A 19,629-nucleotide genomic window follows, 5' to 3' on the forward strand; every position below is an offset into this window, starting at 1 on the left:
AAAAAGTACATGAGATGCCACACTTGAGCAATGAAAACACTGGAGATATTACGTGCCAGTGTCAAGGAGGAAGACGAGTCTGTGGTTCTGCCACCACTGGAGAGATCTCACCATAACCATATTCACCTCCACCTTATACAGACGTACAGCTGCCCTGAATGTGAGGATGATTTCACTAAATAATACAAAAAGAGATCAATCAGTTGTAACGCAGCTTGCGCTGCGGAGCGAGAGGATGGACACAATTGCTGAGAAGAGCGAGATTTATTACAGGGCATTCCATAATCATAGTCGAAGTCACAGGCAGGGGTCATAACCGGAGAGCCATCCAACTGAGACAAGTACAGGGGCATGATAAAGACAGACACGAAACAAAACCAGGCAGAATAACACTGAACAGAGAATAAACCAATCGAGAGTATAAACACCAGGAACAGGGCACACAAATCACAAAGTACGAGAGAACGAAACAACCAAACATCCAAACATCCAAAACAACCGACGAAGGACATGGGAGACTCAGGGGCTAATATACACTGAACTAAACTAGGACCAGGTGCTAACAATGATGACGGGCGTGGCAGACAATAGGGAATTAACGAAACAAACGAGCAGGGCGGGATGAACAGGCACGGAACACAGACACGAGGGAACCCGGAGTGACAGCTAAGGGAGGGGCGCGAGGCCATACGTGACAGTACCCCCCCTCAAAGCGTGCCACTCCGGGGCACGCAAGGGCAGACAGGACAGGAACCAGACTAGGACAGGACAGGGAACCATGGGTAAGGACGAGAGTCAGCGGACACGGGGCCGGACACCACAGGACAGACCAGAGGGACAGGACCAGACAAAACAGGACGAGGGACCTGGGGCATGGCAGGGACCGGAGACAGGGAGACTAGCCAAGGGCTGGGCAGGGATTGGGCAGGACAGGGGACACAAGGAGACCGGACAGGGCAGGGGCGAGGCACAGGAGCAGGACAGAACAGGACCGAGAACAGACATGTGAGTGGGGCTAGGGGACAGGGCAGAGGAAAACACAGAGGCAAAGACACCGTGAACAACAGAAACAGGCACAAAGTGGGTCACCACTTGGGGAACAGACACGGGGACAGGGACAGAGAGGACACCACCGGAAACAGACACAGGAACAGGAACATGGACACGAACAGACACAACCACGGGGACGGGAACCAACACAAAACCAGGGACAGGACATGGGAGCAAGGGGAACATGGGAAACGAGACAGTATCACAGGGCAGAGCAGGGAATACATTCAGTCCAGTCCCACACATGGGCATGACAGTCTCTTGGGGGACAGGCGCGGCCGGGCGGCGGGCAGCGGGAACAGGCGCAGCCGGGCAGCGGGAACAGGCGCGGCCGGGCGGCGGGCAGCGGGAACAGGCGCGGCCGGGCAGCGGGAACAGGCGCGGCCGGGCGGCGGGCAGCGGGAACAGGAGCCGGCAGACAGGCAGCGGGAACAGGAGCCGGCAGACAGGCAGCGGGAACGGGAGCCGGCAGACAGGCAGCGGGAATGGGAGCCAGCGTGGACGACCTCTTCTGGGTCGCGGGGACAGAAGCCGGCGCGGACGACCTCTCCTGGGTCGCGGGGACAGGAACCGGCGCGGACGACCTCTCCTGGGTCGCGGGGACAGTAGCCGGCGCGGACGACCTCTCCTGGGTTGCTGGGACAGGAACCAGCGCGGACGACCTCCTCCGGGTCACGGGGACAGGAACCGGCGTGGACGAGACGTCCTCGGGGGGCGGAGCCGCCGCACTGACGTCACCGGGGGGCGGAGCCGCCGCACTGACGTCACCGGGGGCGGACCCGCGCACTGACGTCACCGGGGGGCGGAGCCGCCGCACTGACGTCACCGGGGGGCGGGACCGCCAGGCTGACGTGGTCACGGGTCACAGCCGGCCACTCTTTGGATGAGTGGCTAGTACTTCCCCCCAAAAAATTCTTTGGGAGCCTACGGGGAGTGGCTTCCGGGATCAGCGGAGGGAGGTCCCCTTCAGGGAAGGCGACTTCTTCAGGCGCTGTGGCGGCGGGGCTCTGAATCGGGGGTGTGGTCCTCCTTCTTCCCCGGTCTGGTCTGCGCCTGGAAGAACATACAGACAAAACTGCTTCTCGGTGGCTTTCATGGTGACTCCGACTCGTCGGAGGTATCGGGAGCTCACAATGACTTTTGAAAGCCAACCGAGAGCCAAGCCAATGCTCGTCTGCACATTCATTCCGTCTGCCCGAATCTCGCGCTATAGGTTGCTCCTCCCTGCAGCGTGTATCGAGTCGGGCAGACACGTAGCGCTTATCAGGGAGCTCGTCGCTAAAGCCAGAAACCGAAAGTGATTTCGCTTTGTTTGTACAGCGATAAGACTCCCCTGTACCCACAGCGAAAGGGGAATTCCTGTCTCTGGTTCGTTTGCGCTGTAATACCGGAGAGTCGAACCGAATTAAACCAGCCAACATCTCATTACAGCGATTAAACTTACCAGAGTATCGCTCTCTCGCTGTGTCCTTGTTAGGTTGGTTGTTATGTAACGCAGCTCGCGCTGCGGAGCGAGAGGACGGACACAATTGCTGAGAAGAGCGAGATTTATTACAGGGCATTCCATAATCGTAGTCGAAGTCACAGGCAGGGGTCATAAGCGGAGAACCATCCAACTGAGACAAGTACAGGGGCATGATAAAGACAGACACAAAACAAAACCAGGCAGAATAACACTGAACAGAGAATAAACCAATCGAGAGTATAAACACCAGGAACAGGGCACACGAATCACAAAGTACGAGAAAACAAAACAACCAAACATCCAAACATCCAAAACAACCGACAAAGGACATGGGAGATTCAGGGGCTAATATACACTGACAATAGGGAATTAACGAAACAAACGAGCAGGGCGGGATGAACAGGCACGGAACACAGACACGAGGGAACCCAGAGTAACAGCTAAGGGAGGGGCGCGAGGCCATACGTGACATCAGTCATTTGTTTGCCGCTCCTCTCTTGTCATTTATTCATGTGTTTGTATCTCTCGTCCCTGTTTCATGTTCTGTTGCTTTGTTGCCCCTCCCCTGTAGTTATTCGGTTCACATGTGTTTTGAAAATTTCCTTATCTGTGTATTTAAACATCCTAGTGTGTTCATGATGTCGCGAGTCATTGTTTCTGAATACTATCATTTCGTTCTGTCTCCTTCCCAGGTTCCTTACATTAAATCTATTGATCTCTTTATTTTCTCTTTGAAGTGCATCATGCACTGCACTTGCTTACATTTATGTAAACATTCCCTAAATATAAGAATGTAGATGGCCTGGTTTTGAATCTGCATTCCATATACAAGTATTTAAGGGGTTTAATGAACAACTGGGTTGGGTTACAGTGAGCATGCAAGAATTTGAAATCAGGTTTGATGTATTAGTCTCTGGTAACTAGACCGTTCACAACTGGTGAGTGTACTCTTTTTTTGTTCTGGTTTTTAAATTTTTTTTATTGTGGTTATAGCATCTCAGAATGTATAATATATATGTAGCAATCAATAAGAAACTGTGTATCAATGCAGCAAATTATGAGTATTAAAACTATGACTCATTTTTTAAGGTCTGTAACAGAGAGATTGAAGCCATACTCAGAAAGTGGTTTGTGAAGTTTGAAATTACAGCAACTGAAAGTCTGACAGTGTTTTTGAGGAGAATTGTGTTATTTTACATAATGATTTTATGTATTTTTAAATCACTTTTGGATACACATGTCTAAATATACAGTATATCTATAATTGTACAGTATAATTAGTAATTCAGTTTTTTATGCAACATAAGGTGATGTGGGTAAGTTTACATGTTTACTTGAAAGCATGAATATTTGTGTATTTAAGTGTATTGAGACTCTAATGCTGAGGGTGCCAAAGATAAAGGGCACAACAATGGAATAAGGAAACAGGACAGAAAACCAAACTTGTACAGCAAGTGAAGAAAAGGTTCCTGGAACACCTGTAAGACTACAAAGACTACAAAAAGCCACAGATAATTTACAATTAATGTTTTATTTGCTTTCTGTCCATTTTATGTTTGTTTTCTTTGTCCATTTTATGTTTGTTTATTTTAGCACTGTTAGGCTCACCGTGTTTGTTATGTTGGAAGCGTGATGACCTGGTTTGAACCAGGTCATCATTATATATATATATATATATATATATATATATATATATATATATATATATATATATATATATATTATATATATATATATATATATATATATATATATATATATATATAAATATATTTGCTGCATTTCCTGCTTGCATTTCCTAGGACTTTGCTATACATTTCCTAGGACTAGGGATGCCTTACATGAAACCAAAATTGGTTTTCATGCAACTGTAAACATTCGTGGAGTTGTTGGTGCAGTGGACGTCACTCTGATCCCCACCATACACACTCCCAGCCTACAGTGGGGAAAATAAGTATTTAGTCAGTCACCAATTGTGCAAGTTCTCCCACTTAAAAAGATGAGAGAGGCCTGTAATTGACATCATAGGTAGACCTTAACTATGAGAGACAAAATGTGAAAAAAAATTGAGAAAATCATTTTGTTTGACTTTTAAATAATTTATTTGCAAATAATGGTGGAAAATAAGTATTTGGTCACCTACAAACAAAGCAAGATTTCTGGCTGTCACAGACCTGTAACTTCTTTTTTAAGAGGCTCCTCTTTCCCCCACTCATTACCTGTATTAATGGCACCTGTTTGAAGTCGTTAACAGTATAAAAAACACCTGCCCACAACCTCAAACAGTCACACTCCAAACTCCACTATGGTGAAGACGAAAGAGCTGTCGGAGGACACCAGAAACCGAATGTAGACCTGCACCAGGCTGGGAAGACTGAATCTGCAATAGGCAAGCAGCTTGGTGTGAAGAAATCTACTGTGGGAGCAATAATCAGAAAATGGAAGACCTACAAGGCCACTACTAATCTCCCTCGATCTGGGGCTCCACGCAAGATCTCAGCCCATGGGGTCAAAATGATCACAAGAACGGTGAGGAAAAATCCCAGAACCACAAGGGGGGATCTAGTGAATGACCTGCAGAAAGCTGGGACCAACGTTACAAAGGCTACCATCAGCAACACACTACGACGCCAGGGACTCAGATCTTGCAGTGCCAGACGTGTCCCCCTGCTAGAGAGCATTTGGATGTTCCAGAAGAGTATTGGGAGAATGTTATATGGTCAGATGAAACCAAAGTAGAACTATTTGGTAAAAACACAACTCGTCGTGTTTGGAGGACAGTGAATGCTGAGTTGCATCCAAAGAACACCATACCAACTGTGAAGCATGGGGGTGGCAACATCATGCTTTGGGGCTGTTTCTCTGCAAAGGGACCAGGATGACTGGTCCGTGTACATGAAATAATGAATGGGGCCATATATTGTGAGATTTTGGGTGCAAACCTCCTTCCATCAGCAAGGGCAATGAAGATGAAACGTGGCTGGGTCTTTCAGCATGACAATGATCCCAAGCACACTGACAGGGCAACAAAGGAGTGGCTTCGTAAGAAACATTTCAAAGTCCTGGAGTGGCCTAGCCAGTCTCCCAATCTCAACCCCATCGAAAACCTTTAGAGGGAGTTAAAAGTCCGTGTTGCCCGCCGACAGCCCCAAAACATCACTGCTCTAGAGGAGATCTGCATGGAGAAATGGGCCAACATACCAGCAACAGTGTGTGCCAACCTTGTGAAGACTTACAGAAAACGTTTGACCTCTGTCATTGCCAACAGAGGATATACAACAAAGTATTGAGATGAACTTTTGTTATTGACCAAATACTTATTTTCCACCATTATTTGCAAATAAATTCTTTAAAAGTCAGACAAAATGATTTTCTCAATTTTTTTTCACATTTTGTCTCTCATAGTTGAAGTCTACCTATGATGTCAATTACAGGCCTCTCTCATCTTTTTAAGTGGGAGAACTTGCACAATTGGTGATTGACTAAATACTTATTTTCCCCACCGTACATCTACATCTGCTGTTGTAACGGTGGTTTTACATGTACTGTTCCACTGCGCATGCGCGCTCTTGTTGGGTATCCTGCGCGGGACTGCGAGCTAGTTGTAGCATAGCCTCCGGTCTGCTGTGTCTACCCTGAGTTATCTGGACAGTAATGGTGAGATGCGTGGGTGACTCCTGCCCTATTAAACACCACCTTTACCCCGCACGGTGTGTGTCCTGTGTGTGTGCCTCCAGAGAAGCCAGGAACTAGTGTATTTTCCCTGGTGGCTCCTCCGCTACATGCTTTTCACCGATTACACTGTAAAGGCTTCTCTTTACGGGGGGGGGGGGGTGGCGGCGAACATAAGTTGTTGAGCGGGGGTGGCAAACGTAACACTTGTGACGGAGTGTTTTTTCAATGGCCCTGAAATAAATGCTCCGTTTTTTTTTTGGTCCGTATCCAGTTAATCAGGAATGAGACTGGGTCCGGACAGGACTGCGTTCGGGTCCGCCAGTTGGGTACCTCTGATCTAGGCCAATTCTGGAGTGTGTCAGATGGCTAGGGATGGTGCATTTGATGGTGAACATGTACTAGCTGACAGTGGGTATCCACTCTGAAGCTATATACTCCTGTATCAAATCCCCTGGTGTCCCTTCAGTAGATGTGGGCCCAGTATCCCCAGTGCCTTCTCCTCCTCAACAGTAAGGACACTTGTGGACATTTGACCTCCACCAGTCTTAACCCTTTTCCTTTCTTAGTTCTGTCCCCTTATTTTTGACTTGACTACAGTTTTTTGTTTTGTTTTTTTTTCTGAATTTGAGGAACTTCCTCGAGCTGGCTATACTTTTGTTTTTGGCTCAGTTCACTTGACAGAAAGTTTCATTTTCTCTGCTTGTTTGCCATGGTTTTGAATAACGTGTGAAAGGTTAATTGTGTGCCCTATTTATAGCCTTGAGAGAAGCCTACGATCAGTCAGAATTGCAAAGGTAATAATTTATGTTCTACTCATTTTTTTCCTATACTTGAAATTTCAACACTTATTAGTTGTTAGTTTTTATGATCGTCATTTTGCCAATGATACCTTTGTGGCGTAATAATGAAAAAAATGTATGTAAATCGGTGGTTCGGTTTTCGACTAGCATGGCTTTTCCAGTGCAGTTGCAGAGGCAGAGTCAACTAAGAACTACTTAGAGCTCGTTCGTAAATTTGGAGACTACGAAGGCTTTTGGGTTACATCGTTTAAAGGCTTAAAGTTACATCGTTCTTAAAGTTGTTCGTAACTTTCTAAGATTGTTCGTTATCGGGAAACCCACCCCAGGACTGTATGATTTGGACACATACTACATTGTGATTATATTATGTATACAGTTGATGGTTGTAAGTATTGTAAAGGCACTGTCCAGATACTCCATTATTTACATTCATCCAAGGGCATTGCTGAGAAATCCTGACAGTCTGGCAGATGTTAAATTCCACACAGGGGGCTTAAGTTCTCCAGTAGCAGCCTACTGATATGTAGCAAAAGTCATGTCAAGTCATAAATCAAAAACTGCTAAGCAAAGATACATTTCTTTATGACAAAATACTTTTAAAATATCGTTGTACATTTTCTTTTAAAATAAAACATCAATACACATCTTTATCACTTTTGACTTGTGCAAGAGTAACAATATGAAGAATAATAAAGTGTAACTATGTTATGAATAAACTGAAAAATCTTGGTGACAAACAAAACCTTTTTTAATACAAACAAAACCTGACACATGACATATCTCAATATGCCATTTACAGTAAATCTCAGGAAAAACCGTTGTCAGTCTGACATTTTGAATGAGTCCACCAGCTCTGGAATATCACATGGAAACACTGAGGTGACATTAACATGAATGGGAGGTTTAAAATCTCCATCATGGGCAATCTGCGTAAGTAATTACATTTTAAGTTGTGCTTGTAGTAGTATAATTATTTGTTGTTTTTCCGTTGCATTGTCCCAAAAACTTTGACTTGATGTTGTAACGCGAGGATCAGGCAGGATGCCGAGACAGATGCACACTTGAACATTTGAACGTTGAATGTTATCTGCTGTAAAAACAAAATGTACAGATCAAGACAAGAGACTACAGGATTAAACTTGGGCCTATAAAGTGCTGAACAGTGTGAATTAATTGAATATTCAAGTCTTAGTCAATCTTTATCTACAACATCTGTAATGTGGCATTATGTACAATCGTTTTGACATGTTTCTGTGATGTTGGTGGAGAGAGAAAGTCAAGAGAATCTTTATTCTCCATAATAACAATAAAAAGCTGACAATGCAGCCATAACTGCTCAGAGCACAGAATACACGCAGGAACTTAGGGTGCTTCAGAGCACGTATAGGGGACAGCTCTAGGCACATGAACACTGGCTATGTTGACAGTAGGCTTAAACCCCTCAGAGAACAACAAAATAGGGCAAACAAGAACCAGGTGATCATGATTATAATAATGTGTTTGAGAACAGGGCAGGAGGTGTGTGTGTGTGTGTGTGTGTGTAGATGCATTATAGTGAAAGTATTTATTATGGAAATGTACAACTAAAAATATCATTCTTTACTGTCACATTTACAGGGATGAAATCAAAGTTCCTGCTGAGAATTGTTGCCAATTTACTCATTCACATGTGTGTGATGGACTCACAAAGACCTGATACTTATGATTCTGGCATAGAGGTAAAGGAATAATTTAGTTTTAAAAAATCTTTTTACAATTTATTTTAGTTTATTGGATCAACTTCAACTTGAGCTGCAGGCCAAGATTTTGGTTATACGCTGCCCTGATTGAGACTCTGCATAATTGCTTTGTCGACCAGCTCAAAATGTTGTAGCTCTTCACTAGTTTGACACATTTGAAGATTGCAGAGGCGCTAAAAAGCCAAACTCCATTTATCACTCAATGTCATGACATTCGTGAGTGTCTGCGTGAACTGAGTCTTATATCTCATTATATCTCATTTCAGTTTAGCTATACAGATGGACAACTGGATCACATAAGACAAAAAAGAGAGGGTGAGAAAGAAGTATCAAAAACCTTGTTTTTTTAAGTAAATCACAATTTTTAACACAGAGGTGCTTATTTCTGAAATGCTTTTCAAAAATTTGCTCAGAAATTTAGACAAATAACCAAAATCACAGTATTATAATTATTATTATTCCCAGTACAAATCAGCAAATATACATTCTAGTGTTGGAAGTAAATGTGTCAGATATATAGATCACATATAACAAAATATATTTAAAAAGTGACGTTCTGTCTAAATAAGTTTTAAAAACAGACTGCACTGTCAGTATGTACTTGCTTTTCTGAATTCTACCATGGAGATTTTATATGTGGGTCCTGTTTCAAAGTTTTGAGTTTTGAAGAGTTTCTTTCTTTGGTTTAACCACTGAAATCTCCAACTATTACAGCTCCGATCTCAACCATCACCATGACACAATCCACAGAGATGACCACCCTCACATCCATCAGCACACCGTCATCATCCACACAGCTGACCACACCCATAACCATCACAACGCCAACAAAATCCATACCAATGAATCCACCTGCAACCATCACCATGCTAACATCAACCATACAGATGACCTCAAGATGTATGGTTACAAAACATTTGTACCATTTGTCAAAGTCAATCATAACACATAATTCTGTTATGCTGCTCCATTCATTGAGCAAAATGATAGTCACATATGTATTTCAGTCCTTATGTACTCTGTGTGAAATTTCAGGGCTTTAATCAATGTTTTTACTATGTAAATACTAATATGTTACTGGTACAGTTATTGGCCTATTAATACACACTAACTATACAAGTTAACATGAAATTCATGAGTAAGTGTAGATTAATTACTATAGTGTCATTACAATGTCTATTATTATTTATTAGTGAAGTAAAATGCTTCTCAGGGACGTCTGCACCCTTCCCTACAGCTCCTCTTGTGCTGGAATACATTATTGAGGTTGAGATTGACATGTTGGACACTTCAGTCATGAATTACCTGAAGGACCTGCTGAAGATAGTCAGTTTTCCCCATGTCATTAGTGACATCATAATTATCACTGAAATTGATATTACTACAGGTAAATTACAATTCAGTCTCAAATGAGGATTACTGACAAAGAAAATCAGACAAGACTGTAGACATGTCGTTTATAAGTATTTCAAATCTATTCAGAAATTACTGACTAAATTGTATGATGATTTAATTACTGACAGGAAATCAGAGAACAATGATGCATATAGCTTATAAGAACTACAGATGTAATTATATATTATTGAATAGAAGACTCCTACTGTATTATTTTTGTTGAAGCAAATTAAAACCATTTTCTTATTTCAAAATATGCTAACTGCAATGTGTTTGTCATTTCCCAGTGTGCCTTCCTAATAATACAGAATACCAATGCAGGTGTGAGGATCAGTATTTCTGGCCATGTGACAAGTGCTTAATGTATCAGCACTGTGATGACATCATCAGTGGCACATGTGGTTGCCTCAGTGCTATTCCAAATGATGGACAGTTCTGCCAACCAATGACCGACCTAACTAGTATGTACAAGCTTAACCTTGACAAGAAACACATATGAAGGTGTATTTTTATATTGCTGTTGTTTGATTTGCATTAGTGCTAATGGATTTTCATAAAATTCTAGGTGTCCAGCAGTTCTCGAATCAGAGTAAATGTGACAGAACCTTTCCTTATGTCTGAGTTCCTTCAATGACATTCATTTTAGAGTGTTTCTGACTCTTTCTATTGGATTCCCTTTACAGATAACACAATATGTCCAACTCAATCACCATCAACAGGTAAACACATCAAAGTAGCTGCCATAGAAAAACTGTTTAAAAGTTTGTTCTTGTCTTATTTTTATACTTTCTGTTCTATCCTATTTTGAGCTAATGTTATGTATTTACTTGTTGATTATTATTACAGAGTCATTACCATATAAATGCCAAATTATTAAAAGACGGGTTAATCAATGACATTTCCCTTTTTCCTACAGCACCTGTTGTGCTGGAATACATAATTGAGGCTGAGATTGACATGTTGGACACTTCAGTCATGAATTACCTAATGGACGTGCTGACGATAATCAGTTTTCCCAGTGTCATTAGTGACAACATTGTCATCACTGAAACTAACATTACTACAGGTAAATTCCAATTCAGTCTCAAATGAGGATTGCTGACAGAGAAAATCAGAAAACAGTGAGGCCTGTAGTTAACATGAACTGTAGATTTAATTAGAAATGATTGAATAGAAGATTCCTAGTGTATTATTTCAAAATTTCACAATATTGGTGAAACTAATTCCAAAGCATTTTCTTATTTCAAAGTCTGCTAACTGTAATGTGTTTGTCATTTCCCAGTGTGTCTTCCGAATAATACAAAATACCAATGCAGGTGTGAGGATCAGTATTTCTGGCCATGTGACAAGTGCTTAATGTATCAGCACTGTGATGACATCATCAGTGGCACATGTGGTTGCCTCAGTGCTATCCCAAATGATGGACAGTTCTGCCAACCAATGACAGACCTAACTAGTATGTACAAGCTTAACCTTGACAAGAAACACATATGAAGGTGTATTTTTATATTGCTGTTGTTTGATTTGCATTAGTTCTAATGGATTTTCATACAATCCTAGGTGTCCAGCTGTTCTTGAATCAGAGTAAATGTGACAGAACCTTTCCTTATGTCTGAATTTCCTAAATAACATTCATTTTAGAATGTTTCTGACACATTCTCTTGGATTCCCTAAACAGATAACGCAACATGTCCAGCTCCGTCACCATTAACACGTAAATACATCAAAGTAGCTGCCATAGGAAACTGTTTAAAACTTTGTTCTTGTCTTATTTATATATTGTTTGTTCTATCTTCTTTTGACCCAATATTATGTATTTACTTGTAGCTTATTATTACAGAGTCATTACCATGTCAATGCCAATTTATTAAAAGACGGGTTAATCAATGACATTTCCCTTTTTCCTACAGCACCTGTTGTGCTGGATTACATAATTGAGGTTGAGATTGACATGTTGAACACTTCAGTCATGAATTACCTGAAGGACCAGCTGAAGATAGTCAGTTATCCCAATGTCATTAGTGACATCATGGTTATCACTAAAATTGATATTACTACAGGTAAATTACAATTCAGTCTCAAATGAGGATTACTGATAGAGAAAATCAGACAACGCTGTAGACATGTAATTTCAGAAATGATACATTATGTAGACATACAGTATAACGTATTGAACAGGCAGAGAGGGATCCAAATGCGGAAGAACACCGCTTTTATTTAAATGAGACGCTGGTACAAACACAGGCAGGTGAATCACGAGTACTAGGATCAGTAGTAACAGCGTTTTCTTGGCGTGGTCAGGACGGTCCAGGGTCATACCGGGGGAGCAGAAGTCAGGAGGTACAGAGGGATTAGGCAGGAGACAAGGTCGGGGACGTAAGCGAGGGTCAGGACACAGGAGAGCAGACAGGATATAGAAAGGCTTGGTACGCGGCATGAGTCGGCAATACTTCGCAACTGAGATGTGCTGGTGAAGTGCTTAAGTAAGGCTGAAGGGGGCGTGGTAATGAGGGGCAGGTGAGGTTGATTAAGAAAGATCAGGTGGCATCCCTGACATACAGAGATTATACAAAATTCAGATATAATTATAAAGTACTGAATAACTTTTATTACACTATGAATTTTAGTGTATTATTAAACAAATTTTATCCTATGCCACTAGTGACCACATATTCATCACTCAAATTGACATTATTACATGTAAATTTGCATAACCACAGGTAAATTTTATGCTGATGATTATTGGCAGAGGAAATCATAGAACACTGTAGTCAAGAATTTCAGATATAATTAGAAAGCATTTGTCAGGGAAATGTGCTAATGTCATTTAAGATCACAAGAACATTATGATTTAGAAGATTTTCTATTTATTATATGATTTTTAGTGCATTTCAAACTTAGTGTCTTTCAAATGTTCATCATTCCATTTTTTTTTCTTTTTTCATAATCTGCTAACTAATGTGTTTGTCATTTCCCAGTGTGTCTTCTGAATAATACAGAATACAAATGCAGGTGTGAAGATCAGTATTTCTGGCCATGTGAAAAGTGCTTAGTGTATCAGCAGTGTGATGACATCATCAGTGGCACATGTGATGTTCTAAATGATGGACAGTTCTGCCAACCAATTACAGAGCTAATTGGTATGATATTATTATTATTATTATTTGGGTTATTATTATACATTTTATTATTGTTATTAGAGCTAGCATTAATATTATAGGAGTTATTGTTATTATTATTGCTATTATTATTTGCATTAACACCCCTGCCGTGTTCTCTGCCCCTTGTTATGACTTTCAGGTGTGCCTTGTTGTGTCCCTTGTTTAGTTGATGTATTTAAGTCCTGTTTTTGGTCTCTGTGGTTGTGGGTTATTGTTGCTTGTAAGTTGAACGTTGCATGTTGTCAGTGGAGCGATTAAGTCTATGTTCTAGTCGTGTGTAGTGGTTGTTGTTCAGTTATGTTCATGCTCTCTGTGTCTTTTTGTGTTAACTTGCTTGTGTATGTATTATACTCTTTTGTGTTAGTCGTTTATATTAAACCTCCGAATTCTGCATCTGCGTCCTACCTGCCCAGCCTTGTTCGTTACAACAATCATAAAAACTAACAATTTCAAATTTCAAGTATAAGAAAAAAATGAGTAGAACATAAATTATTACCTTTGCAATTCTGACCGATCATAGGCTTTTATCAAGGCTATAAATAGGGCACACAATTAAGCTTTCACACATTATTTAAAACCATGGCAAACAAGCACAGAAAATGAAACTTTCTGTCGAGTGAACTGAACCAAAAACAAAAGTATAGCCTGCTGTTTTCAATAGCTTGAGGAAGGTCCTCACATTCAGAAAAAAAAAACAAAACAAAAAACTGTCAAGTTGTGACGGGCGGGGGTGAGCAACGAAAAGGATGCGATCACGCCAAGTCTCAGGGAAAAATGATGGTTTAATAGAAAGTGTGCAAACCTAAAACCCGTGCACTATCTCCAAATTAAGGATATAATGACCAGCGGTCAACTGGTACAAAGACAAGACATAAATAGGCAAACAAACGACCCTCAGGTGAGACAGATCACGGGCTCCGCCCACCTGAGGGACGCACATGACGTCACCAAACAACAACAACAACAACCGCTGTGGACAGAGGCGGCCGGTAGGGGGCCGCCTCACCGTGACACAAGTCAAAAATAAGGGGACAGCAGAGGTGGGGACTCGAGTCACATGACTTGGACTCGAGTCAGACTCGAGTCATTAATATTAAGACTTTTGACTTGACTTGAAAAAATATTCAGAGACTTAGACTTGACTTGGACTTTTACACCAATAACTTGGGACTTGAATTGGACTTGAACCTGTTTACTTGCAAAGACTTGATTTTTTTACCCCAAATCTAAATTTTAAAACGCATATTAATATTTATAGTGCACCCCATTAATTTCATTTCCGTCCTTCTGACGCAGACCGGTGTTACACCAGATTCTGTGACCGTCGAGTTTTGTGACCACAGGGGGCGCTATTTCACAGTTTCTGTTCAGAGGCACAAATGCTTTACGAATGCTACGTAAACTACGCTGATGCACTTTCTTTACTCGTTTTGTTGGTGTCCACGAGCCAAAATATGACAGATGTTTATATTTACATTTTATCGTCTCTTAATTACATAAATGTACTTAAACAAGATTTACCATCCCCTCACCATTGCAGCCAACAAAGAAATCATGAATGGGATGTACAGGTGAGCCTTTTTAACTGGGGTCACCAATTCTGACGGCAGCCATCAGAATATGTGACCCCACTGAATCTTCAGGTAACAATAGTACACTGTGACCCCACAATAACAGAAAACAATGAAAAAATAACCCTAACCTTTTATTAGTCTATATTTAAACATTTTATCCAAATGTTTAGAATAACCATTCGTAATGACAGCATGTTGCTTACGATGAAGCTTGCTATTTTCGTGTAAAATGATGTAACGAAACATTCTTGTTTAAGTACATTTATGTAATTAAGAGAAGATAAAATGTAAATGATCTGTCATCTTTTGGCTGGCGGACACCAACAAAACAAGTAAAGAAACGCATCAGCGTAGCATTCGTAAAGCGTTGGTGCCTGTAAAAAAAAAGACTCGAAAGGACTTGAAATTCCAAGTTTCAGACTTGGGACTTGACTTGACGGTTGCCTGTCTTGACTTGAGACTTGACTTGAGTTGACTGTCTTTGCTTGAGACTTGACTCGGGACTTGAGGATAAAGACTTGGACTTACTTGAGACTTGCAAAACACTGACTTGGTCTCACCTCTGGGGGACAGAACTCAGAAAGGAAAAGGGTTAAGACTGGTGCAGGTCAAATGTCCACAAGTTGACTGTTGAGGAGGAGAAGGCACTGTGGATACTGGGCCCCACAGCTACTGAAGGGATACCAGGGGATTTTATAAAGGAGTATATAGCTTCAGAGTGGATACCCACTGTCAGCTAGGACATGTCCACCATCAAATGCACCATCCCTAGCCATCCGACACACTCCAGAATTGGCCCAGATGAAGGAGTCATGAGTACTCCCATGAGTACTCCCACAATGTCCGTAAAGAGGCCTTGGTGGTTGTATATTACTTGTATATTCAAAGCAGAGAAGACTTTACAGCAAATGTAGATGTAGGCTGGGAGTGTGTATGGGGATCAGAGTGACGTCCACTGCACCAACAGCTCCTCGGATGTTTACAATTGCATGAAAACCAATTTTGGTTTCATGTAATGCATCCCTAGTCCTAGTAAATATATAGCAAAGTCCTAGGAAATGCAGCAATATATATATCAGGGATGGGCAACTGGCAGCCTGCGGGCCGTGTGTCCTCACTCAGTGCGGCCCGCAAATAGATCAATAATAATTTAATAATTAAAAGAAAAAAAAAACGATAGAGCAGGACTTTTTTGTTCTTGTCACGTAGGGCTACGCCCCCCTCTCCCATGTCGGTGTTGTTCCTTGCCCAGTTATCCCGGCCTGCGTGTCTGCTGCCCTGGTTTCCCTCTGTTTGCCACGCCCGTGTCGTCATTTTGTTCAGCTGTGTCTAGTTTACTCCTGTGTACTTGTATCTCTGTGTTTCGCCCGTTGTCGTTTATTTGTGGTTTGTTTGGTTTTGTGGATTATCTGTCATTAGGTTTGCCACCTGTCCCGGTTTTCACGTCGCTGTCCCAGTTTTCCCGGGCTGTCCCGGTTTTCCTTCTTTTTAATATTCGGTCCCAGCAAAAAAAAATGTTTAATTTAATGTCCCGGTTTTCACTAGGTTAGTTCAAACGACTATTTAGACTGTTTCTGCACACTTTAAATCCGTCCATTCCCCCCGTAACATTTTACGTTCACCACCCCCCCCCCCCCCCCCCCCCAGTGGCAAGGAAAAACTCCCTAGATGGTGGGGAATAGGAAGAAACCTTGGGAGGACCAAGACTCAAAAGGGAACCCATCCTCCATTGGGCGACCCGTTAACACACAAGTTACACAAAAACAAATTATACAGACGAATACACAAGTCACAAACAAATCACACAATCAGGCTAAGTATAAGGTAACTAGAATGAAAGTTCTGGGTGTTGATATTGTCAATGTAAATGTTAATGCATTTATATGCATGCAGAAAATAGATGTATGTTGGTGCAATAAACATACAGATCTGAATTCATTTAAAATGTGTTCTTATTGAGAATAATTTGTAGTGTCTTTCATATCCAATTATTTAAAGTGCGTGGTCATGTGGCCCTCCAATAATAGTGCTGACAAAATTTTGGCCCTCTTTATCATGGAGGTTGTCCATCCCTGATATAATATATATATATATATTGCTGCATGGCGAAGCGATGCTTTAGTAACAGCATGCATACATTTAGATACATCAGCTTTGCTTAGTTTGTGGGCATCACCAACAGTCTGCAGAAACCCACCTGTGGCATAAAATCGGAGGGCTGTCAGTAACTGCATCGTGGGGCTAAAGGCAAAATTCTGCATTCAGGCGAACTACACTACAAAAAATATGGAGTGAAAACCTAGTACATGTTTTACACACAGAAATACTAAGTAAATTTAACATTGCGATTTTTAAAGTAAAATTTACTTGCATCTCCTTACAGTTTTTATTAGTAATACCAAAGTAATATTTACCACTGAAAGCAAGTAAATTTAACAAAGCATATATTCAAGTAATATTTACTCATAATTGTCAGTGTATTTAACTACAAATGTTTCAGTAAATGTTACTTTGCAACACGTTATGTACATGAATTATACAAGTAGATTTTACTACAACAATGTAGCACCACATTCTCTATTGGCTTTTTTATTATTTATGTAATAGAACTCATTTTTGAAGTTCTTTAATAATGCTTAACTGCCACATATTTTTATCACAGTATAAATTTCTGATATAAAACCAGCAATAAAATGTTACATGACTGTTTTAGCAAAGCATTGCACAACATTTTGTAAAGAAGCAAGAAAAATTGCTTCTTTTATTGCAACAACACCAGCTCAAAGAAGCAGTGCATCAATATCGCACAAAAGAAAAACTTTTCACGAACACCTATATAAGGCACAACCTCACTCACCTCTAAATTCTAGCTACTAGACACGGTAACGGTGGCTTAGATTAACTCAAGTGGCATTCTGGGTAAGTGAATGCCCCGCCCCCTACTAAACAACAATAACTTCAGCAGCCGTTTCAGCAAAGACGTTTACACGGCGAAGCCTTTCCAAAAACACACTTGAATCTAAAGTACATTCAAATTATTATATGTACACTGTTAATACTTTAATGGCGACCATCTGTATTTCTGAATGTAAATTCCTAATCCCAGTTAGCATAAGTTACTTTGCTAACTACTTCTGCCAGGCAGGTAAATAACCCGAACTGGAAATAAACTAACATTGCCTCAGTTAAGCTAATCGGTTGGTTCATTAACATGGCAGTCTCATCTCACATTTTAACATAATGTTTACTTAAAAAGTGAAACATGCATGTTAATCATGTAGGTTAAATCACCGCTGTGCTCTGCTGAAAAACGTTTGACTTGCTGATGTCACTGCGCATGCGTGGATCCTGCAAGTGACCTTTTACTTGCTGTTTTCAGTTTAGCTTCTCACGAAAAGAAAAAACTACAAAAATGTTGTAAATTTTACTTTGCTACTTAGACTAAAATTTACAAATGTATTTGAAGACAAACGATTACAAAGAAACACCAAGTATTGCATATAATTTTATGTGAAATTCTTAAGCAACTATCCTGTACTAGATTATTCTTTTAGATAGTACTTAAATAAACTGAATTATATTTACAAAGTCAAAAAATAATTTTTTACAGTGTACATGGCTACGTGGATTACGTCGTCTTCTTAAATGATATCTTCTATTCAAAGCCAATACTCTGAAGAGCTGTCATGTTCATCACACAAGCACAATTGCTAGCCTTAATCCAAGTTACTTATATGTGCTGCCGATTAATCGATCCATTTTATTGGTTAAGTTAAAACAAGCTTAATAGGCCAACTTGTATCCATTTTTTTGCAAAGAATACATGAATTGTGAAAGTCTGAAACGCTATTAACTGCACGATGATGAACGAATAGATTTAATTAAATATTGGGAACATATCAACTAATGCTAAATAATTCAAAGTAGTACATTTGATTTTTGTTGACACAATGTGGTATATGCAATGTAATTACTTCAAAAGAAAATAGGCTACTAGGCTAATTATACACATAAACGCAAATGTTGTAATGCCGTGATTAAAACCAGCGCAAGTGAAATTAGCGCCTCTATCCTTTTTGAGGTAGAACTGCACGTGACCTTCGAGTTAAGAACTTAGTGAGTTACAAATGGGTCCGGAGATTCTTAAGTTACTAACAACTATAAGAACGACGTAATTTACGAAGAGTTTCTGGAAACACTTGTATATTTAAGAATATTTGTAAGTATGAGATTACGAAGTACCAGAGTTACGAACATTTTGGGAAACCCACGTCTGCTCTTTTCATGACAACGGTAAAGGCAGATCTGTACTTCATTACATATGTATTGTGTGTGAAATTTCAGGGTTTTCAGAGTCACGTGGCAAAGCTTGTGCTCAGTGCTTAGAATTTCATCAGTGTGATGATATCATCTATGGCATTTATACTCATAATCACTACCCCCCATTAGGAGCCAACCCACATCGTATGTATTTGCTATATACTAATAAAATAAGCAATAAGCATGTTATGTTTTTTTATTATATTAGAATGAAAGTTTCAGGATCATATTTCAGGAAAATATATTGTTTGGTGTTATTCCAACAATAACACTAACTAGAAAATTGTAACTATCACACAATACTGCTAATTAAATTTTAATCATTTTCTCTCCCTCTTTATAGTTATCTCATCATGTTTAATCCCTTTGTCAAAAGCTGTCATAAGACACCATTTTGTAATACTGCTCTTTTCATGACAATGGTAAAGGCAGATCTGTACTTCATTACAT

The 19,629-nt window shown here is 40.5% G+C and overlaps 1 protein-coding gene across 3 annotated transcripts in view; it reads left to right on the forward strand.

Moving 5' to 3' along the window:
• The first annotated feature begins 3,384 nt into the window (after positions 1-3,384).
• LOC143523177 (uncharacterized) overlaps positions 3,385-19,629 on the forward strand; it is a 39,441-nt gene continuing 23,196 nt past the window's right edge. The window contains exons 1-15 of one of the 3 annotated variants that reach the window (XM_077017447.1): positions 3,385-3,453; positions 6,948-6,984; positions 7,790-7,920; positions 8,608-8,708; positions 8,996-9,044; positions 9,444-9,629; positions 9,967-10,116; positions 10,412-10,585; positions 10,808-10,843; positions 11,041-11,190; positions 11,407-11,580; positions 11,803-11,838; positions 12,035-12,184; positions 13,103-13,264; positions 19,204-19,323. In XM_077017447.1, the coding sequence (XP_076873562.1) occupies positions 7,881-7,920; positions 8,608-8,708; positions 8,996-9,044; positions 9,444-9,629; positions 9,967-10,116; positions 10,412-10,585; positions 10,808-10,843; positions 11,041-11,190; positions 11,407-11,580; positions 11,803-11,838; positions 12,035-12,184; positions 13,103-13,264; positions 19,204-19,323 (1,528 nt within the window). In that variant the 5' untranslated portion in view covers positions 3,385-3,453; positions 6,948-6,984; positions 7,790-7,880. Of the gene's footprint in view, positions 3,454-6,452; positions 6,985-7,789; positions 7,921-8,607; positions 8,709-8,995; positions 9,045-9,443; positions 9,630-9,966; positions 10,117-10,411; positions 10,586-10,807; positions 10,844-11,040; positions 11,191-11,406; positions 11,581-11,802; positions 11,839-12,034; positions 12,185-13,102; positions 13,265-19,203; positions 19,324-19,629 lie in introns of those variants that run through there. The other 2 variants (XM_077017448.1, XM_077017446.1) reach the window with 2 other exon arrangements.

The sequence above is a fragment of the Brachyhypopomus gauderio genome, chromosome 9 (assembly GCF_052324685.1).
Source record: "Brachyhypopomus gauderio isolate BG-103 chromosome 9, BGAUD_0.2, whole genome shotgun sequence".
NCBI classification, from domain to species: Eukaryota; Metazoa; Chordata; class Actinopteri; order Gymnotiformes; family Hypopomidae; genus Brachyhypopomus; species Brachyhypopomus gauderio.